Source organism: Tribolium castaneum, chromosome 3 (genome assembly GCF_031307605.1).
Source record: "Tribolium castaneum strain GA2 chromosome 3, icTriCast1.1, whole genome shotgun sequence".
Lineage (NCBI taxonomy): Eukaryota > Metazoa > Arthropoda > Insecta > Coleoptera > Tenebrionidae > Tribolium > Tribolium castaneum.
The window spans coordinates 9,805,159-9,823,777 of NC_087396.1; the positions used below are offsets into that span (position 1 = coordinate 9,805,159).

An 18,619-nucleotide genomic window follows, 5' to 3' on the forward strand; every position below is an offset into this window, starting at 1 on the left:
AAAATAATGAAAGTCTGAACATTTGTACACAACCATAATCCATTAGGTCCTGTTATATGAAAATATTTTCAATATGGTGGCACAAAGCTGTGTTTTTACTGTATTTTTGGAATACTCCTATACCTAAAGTTAGCCGTTTTCGAAATATTTAGAGTTTTTCGAGAGTTTTTTGCAAAAATCGATTACCCCCAATTTTAAAAAGTTTTTAAATCGTTGAAATCATTTAAAAGAGAAAGTTTAGAACTTTTCTTTGGTGTTTTCGAATTTCTAAAAAAAAGTAACATAGCTTTTAAGTTACACGAACCTATTGTTGGCATTGACAAATTTATTAACTTATAGGGTAAACTACCGATTTTTTAAGTGAAAAGTGCAAATCTAAAAATTTTCAAAAAAATCTAAACTTTTCAAAAACGGCCAAATTAAGGTGTAGAGAAAGCTGATAAAAATCCCTTTGAAATAACTCGAGTCATCAAAAAAACACAATAGTTCTATTTTTATTTAAAATAAGAAAGTTGATAGTGATTTCTGGTATAACCTGAAGTGCCAACATGTTAAAAATATTTGCGTTGAACAGGATCTTATAACATGTTGCCGATGGGGATCAATTTTCAGATAAATATCATTATCAGTACTTTCAATACTTCTTATGTACGGATTAGACAAAACTTATACTTTTTTGGGTAATTAACTCCTAATTCCAAATATTTATCACACTCATACTTCAGGGTAACGTAACAATAATAATTTACAATTCAAAATTGCTATTCTAAATACTTAATTTCTAGAAAAGCTTGTAGCTACATATGAAAACAATTAAATTTCACTTTAAAGTGTCAAAAAAAATAGCGGCTTGTCAGTCAGTTGAAATTTAATTAAAAATCAAATCAAATCGAATCAAGAAAAGTTAGTGCCAAGAAAATAGTATGTAAATGCCATTTCAGTTCATAGTAAAATTGCAACACCGCATTGGCATTTTTCGGAGTGAGAAATAAAGCACAAATTGAGAGTTTCTGTGAAAGAAAAGAATTCTGTGTTAAACTAAATCCCAACGACATGTTTTGAGCTAAGAAAACCTTCAAAAAACCCTTAATTTATGCTCCATTTCACTCCAAAAAATTCAAATGCACTGTTGCAAAATTCTACTATGAAGTGAAATGGGATATAGGTATTTTTGCTTGAATTTGTAAACAAAAACTATTAAGATAGAAATTGTTTTCGTTGTTATGAAGCTTTTTTATTTAAAATCGTCTACATTTTTTTTCTGTTTACTATTATTTATTATTATTTATTATTTATTATTTATTTGTCATATTGTGGGACATATTTAAAATTAAAAGTAAAATATCTATAAAGGAATAACGAAGTCGATTTGAAGTCTACCTATAATATATGGTTTGGCACTTTCAGAATTTAAACATTTTCAGGTATAAAGGCAAGCAAAATATTATCAAAACAAATTAAATCTATGGGTTTGTAATACTTTATTACAAAAATAAAAATATAAAAATTTTCAGTTGTTCCACCAAGAAATAAAGACCTAAGTAAGATAGTGTTTCTTTTTTTCGTTGTGAATTAATTGGCTTGGAGCTCTTCGGCCAAACGAAAAATCGCCGTGTGCAATTTGTAGAAATTGTGTGGAATTTCTGGTAGATCACGAAATGAATTTAATATTATAGTTTGCACATTTCTACCGTATTATTATATGCAATATGCATATCACAGGTAATTTCAGTAATTTCTCCTTATTGTAAAACGAAGAGTAATGCATAGAAGATATTCTCATGTGGGTTGAATAATAATTCTAAGGAAACGAACCAACTGCCAACCAATTCCAGCAAAGCTAATGTTTACCGAAATTTGAGATAATTTGTACGTGGTCTCGACTTTCCAATATAATTGCCATCAAACAACATCATTACACTCACATATTTAAAATAATTAGTCCAAAACGTACATCGCACCTGCTGGTGCACGATTTTAACATCCTTCTGATATTTTTTCCAAACGAAGAAACATTAACTAGCAATCGCCAAAATTATTTAATAATACGCTTGGTCTAGTGATTGATTGCATTAATATTTTTACAACCACTGTAAAATTTGCATTTAAATGACTCTTTCAAAACGTAGAGCAAATTGGCTTTCTTTCATGTTCTAATTTAATGAAACAAGAATAAACTCATTTCAGAAATAATAGCTTTAAATAAGTAATTTCGTTTGAAGAAAAAATCCACAGTTGGTTCGGCTCCAATTCGGTTGCGGAAAAAATGCGCAACAATGTATAATAATATTATTATATTTTGTCAAAATATATTTTAGGTGCCCCTTTGAAGGTGTCACTTGTCCCATTCCGCAAGTCAAACCGCGGCCACATCTCATTTCGAAGAGTGAAACTTATTATTATTAATAACAATTTAATACGTTGAGAGGTCCCGCCGCAGTGAAATCGCAGCTGTTTTAATTTATTCAGTTTTACGATCGGCGATCAAAAGGCCCGCCATTTTTACAATTTCATTCATTTTCTACGAAACGTTTGGTTTCGGTGGGTCGCACATTGTATTTTATACGACCGTTCTTAGAAGTTAAATTTATTCTCTGGCTTGTTCTAATGTAGACCGCTTGTCTGCAGATCTATTTACAAACATGTGTTGCAACCTGGACCGCCTTCCTCAATCCCAAATCATCGGAACAATCGGCTTAAAAATAGCGATTTACCCTCGAGAGAATTCGAATCGTCAAACCGCTGTTACGCATAAATCAGAAATTCGATTTAATAGCATATAAAACTAAATTTGTTTGTAAAAATACAAGATTTCGTTTATAATCAGAACGATAGTTAAATTTTAAGAGCTAATGGCTCGCTGAATTGCCATCGCACATGTGCTTCAGTCTGCGCGCCTTTTTTTAATTTAATCGCATCACGAACAAATTGCTCTAAATAAACTTACTGGTACAATGTCAGTTTGGCCGAGAGTTTGGATGCTTAGGTTTAATGAGTTTTAAAATTTTGATTTATAAGACACTTTCGGTTTATATCGCAGATATTTCGGGTTTAATGACATAAATTAACCGGAAGAGGCGGGCCGCAACTTTGGCATAAACAAATTCTTGACGCGCTTTCTGTTTTAAAGCATTTTTTTATAAGCAATTTTAGTCGCACAAAACTGAGGCAAAAAATTGACAAGAAATAAAATTTAAAATTTAAATGAAGTACAGTCACAATCAAAAAGAACGACACCCCTACCAACCCAACCGGGCTGGATAGCCAAAAGTACCACTAAAATCTTTTAGGTCATACATTTTAACAAACAGTTTAGCTAGTTTACACAATATCCAGCAAGTTTATAAACTAGCCAAGTGTACACATTACCCGTATCATATCGAAAAGATTTGTGACTGCGGTTTTAGGGGTGTCATTCTTTTTTATCTTGAGTGTACATACTCGTAGTTATGAAATTGTAGTTGAAATTTAAATTTTTAATAAATCTTCTTCAAAGTTTGTTAACCACTCCTTATAAATCATTATTCGATATTATATTATAGGAAAATAATGTAAAAAGAACAATTAACATTAGGTACTATGTCACTATTTTTTAACTGAAAAATTAACAAACAACTAATCAAACAAAATCTAATAAACGTGTGAATAAATTATAATAACTACGTACTATTAACAAAGTTGAATTCAAAAAAAACGGCAGAATTTATGCGGGGTGAGTCTGCTAAAATATTTTTGACTATACAGGTTGATTCACATAACTTTACGAGACCTGCGCCTGTAAAATGCTATCAATAATACATATACCGATACGTACTCGATTACAAATTTTGAAAAATTGGATCTTAAGTAGTTTGTTCACCCCTTCAAAAAAATACTACGTTTTTACTTAGTTAGTTACATCACGCATGTAGGCAAATTACGAACTGAATATTTTCTTGACATAAATTCCTCGAAATCCGTTTCCCTTTGTCTAAAATATTTTTTGGTTAGTCTTGTAATTATAATACTGTTTTTGGTTATTAAATTAATATGCACGTGATAATAATTGTTTGTAAAAAACAGAAATTTATCACTATTGAAGAAACAGACATCTGACAACTACTGTCATAGGTTTCCAAAAATTAAATAACTAAATGTGTATGTTTTGTATCAAGTATTTTGTGGTTTTGTATATTTAAGTGCGTAGATTCGGCACAAGCCTCGCAAAGTTATATGAAACACCCTGTATTTGAAAAACTAATAAGACGCCCAGAATTCAGCGTTTACTATTAACTACTTTATATTTTTCAATATATGTACGTGTGATATATTCAAAATTGTTCTACCCTTCTTTATAATTAAAATTAATTAATAAAGGTCCGGTTTACAGAACATTCAAATGCAATAACCAAATTTGAATTCGAGATTAACTTGACATTATCAATGCATTTTAAATGATAACTTAATGTCGAGTTTAATTCGGAATTAAATTCTAATTTCACTTTCTGTAAACCGACCATTAGAATATAAATTTCAATAAAATAAAAAATGCGATTATTCCATTTTTTTTTATTTCTAGTGTTGATATTCTAAAACAACGATGCTTACGAGTAGATTTGGAAAATTACAAATTGAATATTCTCGACATAAATTCCTTGAAGTCCGTCTGTCTAAAAAAATTTTTGGTTAGTCTAGTAACTATAGTACTGTTTTTGGTTAACAATTTATTAAATTAAAACATTAGACATTGACGTCGTAACAGTTGTCTCTAAGACGCAACAGGTTGTATTATAAGAGTTGCAGAAAAAATATTAATAATCATTAGTGTCAAAGTGTTTCTAGAAATAAACAATAGATGTGGCCCCGCCTTCTCCCCGCCCCGTGCGCGCGCATTCGGGGCGGAGCATAGCAAGACTCTTAAAACGATTAAATTATTTACAAATTTAACGCTGCATTTATTCCCGCACGAATGGTGTCATAAAAATGAATGTCACTTTTACGCTGTCACATAATTATGACATGAGAAACATTTTAAACGGGAAAAAATGACCAATCCACAAGTCATTAAATTTACAATATTATTCATAAATGCTAATTGGCGATCTCACCTGGAGGGCCACCTGTGAACACCGCCACCTAAGATGCATATCGAATCTGAATCAATTATAAAACGCGTACAGTTGACAAGTGATAATAGCGGATAGAAATATCAACTGGTTGAAACTGTACTTAAGTGTCACGAAGCGGGAAATATAAAATTTTTGTTTGTTATGCAAAAGTGATAATTGAGGCTGCTTTCACTGTGGGTTGTTGTTGTTGGTTATTACTCCTAGACCCAGGTGCACCCTTTATAATAAAACGTGACGTATGATTAACAAGAATATCGTTCATCATGTCTAGGCAGGTATATAGCGAAGAGATCGCACCCTTCTCTCCTTTCTTCACCCAATTATCATTTTTCTAAAGACGTGCAGTAAAATTCATTTAATTTTCACCCGTAGCTACATTATCCTGTATTGGATATTAATATGCATAGGTCTCTTACAGATCATTTGTAATCCGATTTTTATTTGTATTTTTCTCTTCGTATACCGACCGACATGCCGATTTCCTTTCACGACATGTTTGATTTATTCATCGAGCCCTGTTCAATTAAAGCCGTATAAAATTCGATCAGAAACCAGGCTGTGATAAGTCGAAAAAGTGGCGAGATCGTAATTTAGCGTAGTACGATTAATAATCAGGCAGGGTAATTATAGGAAATGTTATCGACGTGTCGGGAGGTGCCATTAGGTACCCCGTTGATCATGTAATTGTCTGCAGAAGGCCGATTAACAAGCTTGTCAACATATTGTTTATGCCCACATAAAGAGTCGATATTTGAAATGTATTGGCACCATAATGCCTTGCTTCCAGATAAATTGATGTAAATTGCCTTCAACTTGATTAATTCTTGTGATAAACGATTCGGAACATTGTGACGCGTAATAATCCCAAAGAATAAAATTATATACGGCCAAACAGCAATTAAAAGAACGACTTTTTGTAGGCGCTGGTTTTTAATTAATTTTTCAACAGGTATACCGCGACGACCGACGATGAGCCCGATTGTACCACTGCAAAATACAACTTCGACATTTGACACTTAATTACTACATTAGTTCCTCTATTTTTCTATAGCCTTTAATTAGCAAAACATCTAAGACAATACTTACAAAGGCAAAGAAAAAAATTCAAAAAAAAATTGATACCAATAAATTTTTATTTGGAGATGTCATAATAATGTCTCTCAAATTTTATCTTAATCTGAAAAATACCATATTTTTTCAATTTTTTTTAGAATAGGCAGGCCTATCTTATGTGGTTTGCGCAATGTATCGTCACTAGAAATTTATGCAAGTTGGTGGGAGTTTATCAATATTTGGTTTCCTCTAACTTCCAACTATATTCGTAAAGAAGAAAATTGAGGCTCAAAACGATTATTTTTAGTCACTACAGAGTGCTCAAAAACTGGCGCACCAACTCAGTGGTACGTTGTTGAGAAGTATGTGTAGATTACGGGAAAAATCTTGAAAAAATTCCTAAAGTCGTATTTTAAAAAATCTGTAGCTATAAACTTATTTTGTTAACTTCTTCAATTTTTATTATTCTTTAATGTTTTTATGTTTCACACCAAGTAATCGTTCCCTAACAAAACGATGAATAATTATTTTTAAATTTACTATAAAACTTTAACAGTTTTTTAAATTAAAAAAAAATAAATTCAACAAAAAAATCACAAATTGTAGATGTGCCAACAATGGGCATTATTTCCTAGGAAACCATTTCAAAAATAATTTATTTCTATAGTTGATCAAATTCTAATGAGATCACGACTGTTAGACAACGTTGCCACAATTCATTTATTGAAAATTCGTTATTTATCAATAATTTTAATACATTTTTTTTTACAATTTTTACCTTTATATGTAAGCAATTCTCTACCACACACCATTGACCGGTTTTTGAGCACCCGGTATGTAGAAAAATAAATTAATTTTTAATTTTTCCTTCTTACAGTAGCTCTCAGAGATTATTAAATTTGTTTTTCCCTGTTTTAAATGTCTAATAAATGAATAGTTATTTAATAAACTAATTTGTTTATAAAAGCAATTAATAATCGATACCGTTTAAAGCATGAACGAGCAATAGCGAATGAGTGTCTTTAATATTTGAGATTGTTAATTGCCCATTAACAAATAAGTTGCTTACAACATTTTAAACCCTTTTATTCTAGCCACAAAATTAAAATTGAAATTAATACTAAGTCAACACTATTGTTGACTAATTTCAACTTTCTTCACTAATTTCAACTTTCGGAGTTGTCATTGAAATTTACCGTGAATTTCAAAAACAGTAGAAATTCGTTAATAGGGTGCAATTTATTAGCTATATTTACATTTAAAAAATATATCAGACTAAATAACCATTTAACCTCCTATAAAACTTAAAATTATACAGCGTTTTGCAAAAACTTTGGTTCTTACGTACTGTCGGTTTATACAGGGTGGTCAAAAACCGTCGCACCAACTGTGTGTGTATCGTAGAGAATTGCATACATATGAAAGTGAAAATAGTAAAAAAAATTTTGTATTAAGGTTATTGATAAATAACGAATTTTAAATAAACGATATGTGGCAACGTTGTCTAACAATTGCAATCGCAATAGAATTTGATCAACAATAAAGATAAATTATTACTGAAACGGTTTCCTATGAGATAATTCCCAGTGTTGGCGCATCTACAAATTATGATTTTTTTATTAATTTTAATTCTTTAATTTAAAAAACTGCTAAAGCCTAACAGTAAATTTAAAAATTTGTCGTGTTATATATAGCATTAACAGTGACGGATATTTACCCCCTTGGGGCTGGAACCTCCGAAAGTCCGAAATCAACCATTTTTCATCTTTAACCGAAAGCCCAAATATTTGCATGGATTTAAATTTTTAAAAAATACCTATTTCAATAGAGGTGTTTGCGAAGTTGAGGCGTTTCTTTTAAGAGGAGCTAGCATGCATTGTTCTTAAGAGTTTTAGCTTAGCCTAAAACACCTTAGTAAAATGTTGATGATAACGAAGATAATTTTTTTTTTGTTTTTTGAAATCCTGAAACCGATCGTGTTCAGATCAAAAAAATTAAAGGACTACTGGCTTAATCAACAAAAACTGTACAATTGTCATCTAATTAGTCGGAGAAGTTCACTATTACAATAATAATAATTTTACAGGTTCCATGTAATTGTATGGGCAATGCTATCAGAATGCAACTGCGGCATTCAGAGAGAGTATTACTTAGACTACTTAATAATAAAAGTAACTCAACCCCTTTAAAAGGTGGAATTTCTGAAAAACTTGAAACATATTTTTTTATTTTTCACAGAAAGCCCAAGTACCAATTTTCATGAATATAACTTCAAAAGTTACGGATTTTTATATCACCCCAATTTAACCCCCTCAGGGGTTTCTTCATTTTTAACTGAAAGCTCAAATAGCAATTTTCATGGTTATAACTTTACAAAATAACAGATTTTCATTCAAAATTTAACACCCCGTTTAACTCCAATAGGAGGTGATTTTCGAATGCCTAGGTGTATTCGCTGTATAAATTCTCTAATTAAAAACGGCATTCATTTTAACACAGCCTCATTGCGCAATGCTATTTAATTTGCAATTTATTTTTTTTTTGTTTTTTTTTTAATTTGTGTTATTATAACATCTGAGTTAATTCAGAAATAACAAGATTTAGACTCGATGTTGATGAAAATAACTAGCACGAATTACAGCGTCAAGGTGAAAACTAAACAAACCTAATCGCACCTCAATAATTCTGGCTGTAACTTGATCGATCAATTTGCGAATAAAAAATCGCATTTGCGCTTGACATTGGAGTGCTATTTGCGTAAATTAAATATTGATTATTCGTTTGCGTATTTGCGCGATTAATTAAGCTTTTATTATCGGCGTGAGTGCATCGGAAAGACGATGCATTGACAAACTAATGGTCATGCATTAGAACCCGGCGCGTTCCTATAAATTTCCTTCTAGTTGCGCACAGCACACAGGTGTTGTCTGCGAAGTTAACGCCAGGTCAAAAGGCAGCAAACCGTTGTGGAGTGTTGACTTGAAGTTTATTTACAGTCTGTCACACGCGGCGGTCACTTGCCGCAAGCGAAACATATTACAAGCATGGCATGGCCTTCAGACGGTGGATTTGTCAATGGAAAGAAAAGCTCTCTTTTACCATTTCGTCATTATCTTACCTAGCTCTCGTTTGCGAGATTAATCACAGGGTAACACCACATGTGAAGTTGGCAACATTTGATGAGACATAATGGCGGAGACGGTGAGTGACGGGAATGCGTACACAAGGGCTGCCAACATAAACAGGCCGGAAGTGTCCGCTAATTATAAATGTGCTCTCATCAATCACGGCGCGCATTTGACATCGGACTTCTCGGTATCATATGATCCGACCGACAGTGTACACAAGATGAAGGCGAGATATTCATTTTAGACAAGACATGCATACACCGGGTGGCCCAAACAGACCGCAACTATTTACAGAGACGTCATGGAAAGTTAAGAGCGTTAACATTTCACACAAAATACAGGGTCACTAAAAAGTATGGATACAGTTAAATTTTGTAAGAAACTATTCATCAAAACTTAACGAAACTTGGTACCTATGCTTAAGTACATAATAAATTCTATCCTTTCAGGTGTTTATCAAATTTCTATCTCCATTTGTTCTGAGAATACGAGCTAACTTGATTTTTTTTAATGACAAGAAGGGTCAAATCTGATATTTTTAAGAAGAGCAAGAATGTATACTGTTGTTAGCCTTGGAAATGTCTTTATCCATCGATAGCTCTGTGCCGCTCGAACATTGACCAAAAAATTAAAATAATAAAAGTTAATCGTAATTGTTAAAATAACTGAAAAAGAACACATTTTAATAAAAAAGTTTGAACGCGAACTATATGAGTTTTATGCTACAAAAGATATTCAAAATTATTTTCATACATGACTTCTTGGCTTTCTGACCAACCAATATGAGAATTTCCATACGTCCAGTTTCATTTAATTACTGCACACAAGTTTACTAATAACAGTATTTTCCAAGCTAATATAATTTTACTTTTTCAAATATCCAGAATTCAGTTTTTGAATTTTTATTTTTTACCTTTTAATAAAAATAAAGCTGGGCAATATGTTACATCACTGAATTCGGAAAAAATACTCTTTTGAAAATTATTGAATTTGACCCTACCTGCCACTTAAAAAAAACAAGTTAACCTTGTATTTTTAAAAATTGAAAAAGTTTTCAAATGACAAAATTCAAATAACACTTTTAACTGTTGCTCTGGTGCCCTGTTAACCGTTTTCGAAATATCTAGCAGCGACCCTGTATATATAACCGTTTGAAAATCTCGAATACCTAGTGGAATAAAGTAACTTTGATATGAACGAAAAAGGGGACTGGTCACTGTTTTTAGTAATTAATTAACTATATAATTTAATTTTTACTTATACTTATAATAAGAAGCAAAAAAGTCGAAAGTTCGTGTATGGAATCCCGCTTGCTTTGATTTAATCGCGCCCCTTCATTCCGAATCAAAATGGTGGCCTTGTCTATAGTTGGCTGAAACGCGGCGCCGTCATGCGTGTAGAGCGTCGCGACGCCGACCACTTCAATAAAACGTTAACTGTTTCGATCTAAATTTACAAATGTGTTGTTTTTTTATCGAACGTGACATTTGTCCGTTTATGCACTTTACGATAGTGTGCCATGGATCGCTAGTCTTCTGTTCTTTTTCTGTATGTTGGCAATGGCGGCCGCCAGGCTCGGTCACCTCGCCTGAAACAATTGCGCTTTGCTCCACAGCTAACTGTGAAATCTCATACATTGTAATTGAATGTAATTGTCCGTCCATACGCGCACCTACACCACATCTGCTCGAGCACGTTTTGCAAATTATTATTTTGAGGTTATGCTATTCAGACTTATTATGTTTCATTTTATTTGCTTCATTATTACATATGGCGGGTTTTATTTCACGGCTGTGCTTTATTTTTATTCGGGTAAATCGATTCATTTTCAGGTGTTTCGCACACATTGTTGCAGGAATAACTTTCTCAGACCTTAAATTAAGCTAACTAAACGTACTATTTTATCCAGGACAGTACCTACTCTTCTTTGGAGATGCATGCTGTCTTGGTAAATAAATGGGAAAAAAACCCAAAAGTAAAAGAATTGTTTTGTAAATTTTGTCAACGTTTTTTATATGGGTAGGTATTGTCAATTTTTTTTATAATCATTTAATCAACTATTAAAAAGCCATAGTATACCATAGTTTTTTTAATTAAGGTAGGTACCTACTGATTTTTATTTGTTAAATTTAATTTAACTCGTCTTCAAATTACAGCCATGTACAGTCACGTTCAAAAGGAATTACACCCCTAAAACTACCGCCACAAATCTTTTAGATATGTTACGGTTAATGTGTAAGGTTGCCTAGTTTATAAACTAACTGGATATTTTGTAAAATAACCTAATTGTTGAAGTTTAAGACTTAAAAAGTTTTAGTCAGGCTTTTGTCTTAGCACCCGGTTGTTAGGGGTGTCATACTTTTTGATCGTGACTGTACAACACATCGAATCATTCTAAAGATTTTAACGAATTAAAATTTCAATTCTCCATTTAAGGATTTAAAACGTTTTTTTGATTTTTTTTATTCTAGGTATTTTGTTTTTCTTTAAAATATTTTTATATGGATTGTTGTTTATCAGTATTTAATTCAGTGTGAGTCAATTATGGGTTATTTTTAATTTTTTTTGATCAGGTCAATAAGTATTCAAAAACTGCACGTTTCCCTATTTCGGGAACATCTCTTAATGGCTTGGACAATGTTTTGATCTCTTTTCCCGCATTTATAACTATAAACCAATTACGATTCTGCATTGAAATTATTGGCAATCAGAAAATTGTCCTAATTATGTCGTGACCTAGAGGAATCGTGCTGCTATTAAAATTATTAAATGTTAGTAATGTTGTATTCGAGTTGCAGTTTCTCGGAAAGGAAGATCACAGTTTTACTTGCCCCGCCGTACAATAACACAGTAGCGTAGCGCCAGTTTTTTCTAACAAGAAAATTAGTTTTGGTTGCAACAGCCACGGGATATTTAATCTTGGCTGGGTCTCGAATAATGAATGGTTTTAAAAATCGCGATGGGAGAGTGGGTTTATAGAAATTGTTCTTTTTGCTATTTGTACAATTGTCAGGTGACGAGTGGCACTGGTCGTTGCAGTTGCACCCTGCTGGCTAGATGCAATCTTACACGCGATCATACGTGCATACACGAAAGAAACTTCAAGATTTCTAATGTTGGAAAGAACGGAAACGAGGCGCTATTTCGCATTCAGATGCATCCCGAATTCCTCCAACTGTAATGAAATAGTGATGTCTGACGGGGGCACGGCTATCACTGGTAGCTATCTGACAATCCCTCCTTGACACGTTTCCTTTCGACACCCCTCTTTGATGCCCGCACGTGCTCCAATAAGAAACACACCCCGGATTTTTCTACCTTATACCGAACGGTTGAAAAGATTATATGTGGTAAAATATGGCACGATTTATGGGTTATTTACGAAAGGGGTGAGCTTTTGACAAGATACATCCTCGTAAATACATACCAAGTAATACATTTTTTAGTTTTAGTGAAGTACCTAACTGTTGTAATTTGTTAGAAAATTATTTTTATAATAAAATCAATCCGAGATTTTATTCACACCGTTCGAACACGACAATTAAATTTGACACGAAACCTCTCTCCAAAAAATTTTTTTTCACGCAATTAATTTGAATCTAAAAACTAGTAGATGTTTGCTCCTAATCACGCTCCTAAAACACAACTATCGTCTGATGGAATTTTACTCTGATTAATTGGTAAAACAATCAAAACATTTATCGTCGATGGTTCTAATTATTCAGGATTTTACCATTAGATGAAATCATTAAATCACTGTTTACGATGGAAATGTAGGTAGAATCATCACTGATAATAAAAGTAGGAGTCGGTGTTCAATAAGCAAGGAAGGCAATGGATTTATAATAGTTATTAAAACCTTTCCACTATATTTTTGCTCTAATATTTTTACAATTATAGGTTTTTACGACATAACGGTCGTTAAAAATTGGAAAAACGTAGCGCTTTTACTAATAAAAACACTCGCAAAAATACGAGAACTAAAATAAAAACAGATTGTCCGGTATAGGTACAGAGAAATTCAGTTTAGTTCGTAATTATTTCTAAATCACATTATATTTGGCCGGGGAGTCTAAACATGCTCGAAATCTTAGCGAACTAAGATAAAATTACTATTTATTAATGGTTACGCCCAAAAAGTAGAGTGCAATGCACAAATGTGTTTTATTATTAGTTTTGTGACTGGCAAAAAAAACTGCTTTTTCAAAGGCAAGTACAGGAATTTAAACATCTTTTTATTTTATACATGGAAGAGGGTAAACTTTCGCGGGTTAAGTCAAATAAAGATCTGGGTCTTTCTGGATTAGACTGCGTTAATTTGGAAAATTTGGTTTCACCTTTGGCGTGCTTCAAACCTTCAGTTACTGTGCCATTTTCTTCCCATTGTCCTGAAGATGTCCCTTACAAAACGTCGACACTGATTAAACAGATTTTTTGATTCTCTTTTCCTTTTTTTTACAGCTTTGACACTTTTTTTCTAATCTTTTCTACTTCCAATTATGATAAGGTACTTATATTTGCCTCTTTTATGTTTTCTTCCCTTTTTTCGTAGCAGCAAAAATTAAAAAGTGTAGCATCAGAGTAAAAAATTTCGTGTATATAAATATATCTGGGTATAGATTTTGGTGTATATACAATCCAGAAGAAAATCAATTTTTATTTTAATTTAAGTACCTAAAAATTTTATTTGCTGAAATCTCCCTGAATTACGATTAAATCTAAAAATTATTTTATTTCAGCAAATTCTTTTTGAACCAGGAAACTTAGTCTCTTGGAAGAAAGGCGTTTTTAAAAAAAACTTAAGATAACTATACAAACATAAAATTCGTTCACCACTTTTAACAGTTTTTGCGAATCTGTGATAGATATTGCAGCAACGTTTTCTTTGTACACCATAAAGTTTTACAACAGAGAATTGTGTTTAAGATAAGCAACCTTCACAATAAGATGTTTTGACAAGGGAGAGACCCGAAAATATTTACGGTACCGATTGGTTCGTCTGAACGACTACAGCCTGTCTGAAATAAATTACACAATAAAAGTTTGCCTTGATTACCTTGAAGGGTCTTTGCGATTTGGGATAATCATAATAAAAATTTATTGGTGTACAAAGAAAACGTTGCTACAATATATAGTCGTAGATCAAAACGATTTGTTCCAGTAAATTCTATACCTGTTTTTTATTTAAAAACAGTTGTGGTGCAAATAAATAATCTGTTACCAATACAATTCATTTAAAAGTTAATGCCACGAGCACGTTATTTGCTCCACAATGGACACTTAAAAACTGCACTGTTAATACAGTTCCTTTTGCGAATTATATTGGTTATATTATAATATTTCGAATAATTCTAAGTGATTTAGTTCATACTTAAACCAGAAACTCACTTAAGAGCTGTTCTCACGGATCGATTTTAGTTGTTCAACAAGATTTTAATAAAAATGATCGTAAAAAGTTTGACCAACTTAGCTGAAACAAAGGTTCTTCCGATATATTTATTGAAGTTTCATTAATTGGACAACTAAAATCGGTGGGAACGCGCCCCTTTAGGTAAACAAAAATTTGACCGAATTAAGTTTAAAGTGTAAATAACGTTTTTGTTAACCAATTATGTACTCTTTTTGGCCCCCGAATTGTTTACAAAGTTACACAACCCTAAGATAAAAATTTCTCTCTTTGAAATATTAATTAAAATTAAGCGACCGTTCAACTGGCCAAAAACCTGCCAAATAATCTAATTTAGTAGCAAGGCCATCCTCCTTTACCCGGAAAACTGGAAGCAAAGTGATTTGGTCCTCTTCAGGTGGTTTAAAATTAGCCGAATCACCGTCAAGATGATTCGGCTAATTCAAGAGAATTAAACGGTAGCGACCCCTGTAATTCAATAATGGCTTAATAGCACACCCCGAAATTTGATAGATGCGTGATTACCGTAATTTGAAAGTCGCTACCGACGCTAAACCGAGTGATTTATTAAGAAAAACAAAGCGAGGCAAGACTTAACAAATTCTAAATTTTTGGTGTGTGTATGAGTAAACCGTCGCTAAATCTTGTCTGATTTATGACGAAGAGTCATTGTTGCAGGTATTGACCATTATTCGGGGGTGAAATCGAATTTCCAAGAAGGACAGCTCGGTCAAAAATGTTCGGACTTACCCCGTTTCTGCATGAAGGAGAAGAGATCGTCGAGGAATTCTTTCCGTTTGGGGTCGTCGTTGATTTCATACAACTGAAACAAAAAACTAATTAATCGGCGATGCCACTGCCACGGAGAAAATTGCAGCGAGGCGTGTGATTTATGGTGGATTTTGAAGGGAATTGCTGCTTTAAGCGCTTTATTTGTGTAATTAACGGACATAAACGTGGCGCGTTACAATGTTGGGTGCATTTTTAGCGAGGCACGTTTATCGCGAAGAATATTGTTAACTATTAATATTATTGCGGAAACACACTTATCAATAAATTATCGCGTTTTAGAATATGCACATTGTTCGTATCACGTAGAACGCGCTGATAAAGCTCGAGCTTTGTGAAGTTTTCCGCTATAAAAGTAATTACCGGCGCAGAACAATCCGATAAATTCGCAAACTTATGAGAATATCGGATTATCCGCGCCTCTTATTGCCATAAAAACGGCCGCTTAATAATATCGTGATTAATTGCGCGAATTCTCAGGGTTCGCTTTATTATGCACTGCTCGGAGCCCACATCATCTCAATGTTTGTGTTGTGTGGTATTTTAAAGTTGCTGCCTTTAAACTTTTTATGCCGTGTTTTATTGGGGCTTATCCTTCAACTTTAAATTATCTCAAACATTAATTACCATTTCCAAATTAACTTTTTTACTGGATATTAATTACTCATCATTTAGTCTGTTTCTAATTATAGACATCACGGATCTTTAATGCGAAGGAATTAAATCCCATCATCATCAACACAATTTTCGAAAAATTTAATCGTTTCCAGGTTTATCACCATAAAGATAAATTGAAAATTAAAAAGTCGCCATTTTAGTGTTGTGTACGTTTGTACACAACAATTAATTTTATTACAATAATGCCAACCTTATCGACACGACAGCTGTATATAAAATGCTGGTATCATTGACATGGTCGCTTTATTATAATTTTACAACGAAAAAGAATTTAAATGCGGTGGCCTCTTATCAGCTACTATTCCAAACAATAAAATTATGGATTTTACATTATGCTATCGTATCCTCTTCCTCAGTATAAACAATGCCTTTTCCGGGTTTTTCCACCAAACACCATAAGCCCCTTTCACTGAGTAAGCTTAATTGTAAATAATACCAAACCAACATCAATATGGAATTTTAATTTCTTTTTCTCATCTCTAGTTAGTAATACAAATCGATTTTTTTGGCTCGATTAATATAATATGATATTTATTCTTCGATATTGTCAAAATTTCCGGTTTTTCTTCTGTGTAAAACAGTTTTGACAACTGTTTGGCCTTTATCAATACAAAACGTTAGTTTATTTTTAGCAGATATAAAGCCTTGTTGAGTCTAATTCAAAGAATAAAATGTTGTATTCAACTCGTTTTCGTGTAAATCGGATCATTTATTTCACCTCGTTTTCACTCGTGGTTTGATAATCCATTCGTGAAATAAAACGTCCAATTTATACTCAAACTCGTTAAATAAATATCTATTTGCTCTCTAATTTTTGAGAGCTAAAAGTATGTCTTTACCTCCCTAGGGCACTTTTGATTATTTACCACCCATGAGAGAAAAATACACTTTGCACCTATTGTATGTACCTTCCGTGGGAGGAAAAGACATACCGACTTTGAACCTTCAAATTAAGGAGCGAAATGTTATTTTCTATAAAGCGAGACGAAAAAATCAGATACCTACTTACTTAAGCAGTTAAATATTATAAAAACTATTCATCAAAACTTATTAAAATTTGGTATACTCTTAAAAAAATATAAATTCTATCGCTCCAGTTTTAATCTTTTTTAAATGGCAAGATGGGTCAAATTTAATATTTTTATAAAGAGCTTTTTTTTTAATTCTATGGTGCATGCCTTATTTTAATAAAAACAAAAAGAATTATCGAACTAATGTAATTTTAAAAAATGTGAAATTTTGTTGGCATTTGGAAATATCTTTATCTATAGTTACCTCTTTGCGGCCTGAACGTTGTTCAAAAAATAAGTAAAAGTTAATAATAATTGCCACAATACCACTTTTAACTGACAATAACCAAAAAGTTAAATACAAAATACTTGATTTTTATGCTATAAAAGATTTCCATTGATTTCTTGGCTTCTTGTCACCATAACCAACCATCATGGGAATTTCTAAAAGCTCAGTTTCACTTAAATGTACCACTGTTGCTAACCACTGCACACAAGTTTATTAATGTGACATATCGCTAGTAATAGTATTTTCAAAGCTAACTTAGTTTTACTTTCCCTGGTATCCGAATAAAGTTTTTGATTTTTTTACATTTTAATAAAAATGAAGGGTATACACTGAATTCAGAAAAAAAATTTCTTTATTTTTTTTAAACGTGACCCTTCGTGTCTTTAAAAAAATCAAGTTAGCCTTGTATTTTCAACGTAAATAATAGAGGGATGATAGAATATAAAAACTTTCAACGACACTGTATATGTTACGGGAAAAAAGAAAATTTCCTCCCTTTAGCAAATTACAACTCTCCTCTTCGCGTTGGGTTGCAAACTTTGTCCCCGGGAGGAAATTGTATACCTTGCTCCCTTGACATATAAATAGCTATTTTCACCTGGACAACTGTAATTGACATTTTTACACTTTTTTGACAGATATGATATCTGCTTTTTACAAGGCATTTGTCCAGATCCACGCACGCAGTGCAGTCAAACAACACGAAAATTTTGAACTTTCAGAGACTACAGAAAAAAGTAAATGCCAAGAGAAGATAATATTTATTTACGAGTACTATTCAAAAATGAACACAATATATTTTTTGGGGAAGCTTCAATCATCTCCATTTCTTGGTGAAAGTGGTAAACGCATAGATCTTTCATGTGTTGACAATTCGAAATTTTAATTAATCAGTTTAAACAATTTTCGGCTAAAAAGTTTTGTACATACGTTAGATATTTTACAGCATTCAGTTTTATTTACTTCGAACTTCAATACTAAAACTTGACGCTGTATAATTATACCTACCGCACTGATAATATAAATAACTTTTACTATCGACTTAAAAAAATTTTTTTCTTGTCCTTTTTTCTAACCATTTCTGTAGTTCCCGTTCTTGGGACAGACTGTACGCTGGCCAAGCATCGAGTTAATGTGTTTTGTGCATAAGGTTCTCG

General features: G+C 32.4%; 1 protein-coding gene across 4 annotated transcripts in view; it reads right to left on the minus strand.

Annotated features, from left to right (window-relative positions):
- Positions 1–18,619, minus strand: part of retn (retained) — an 87,083-nt gene that overhangs the window by 11,559 nt on the left and 56,905 nt on the right. For all 4 annotated transcript variants that reach the window (XM_008198067.3, XM_008198068.3, XM_008198065.3 and 1 more), the window contains exon 4: positions 15,447–15,519. In XM_008198067.3, coding sequence (XP_008196289.1) covers positions 15,447–15,519 — 73 coding nt within the window. The remainder of the gene's footprint in view (positions 1–15,446; positions 15,520–18,619) is intronic.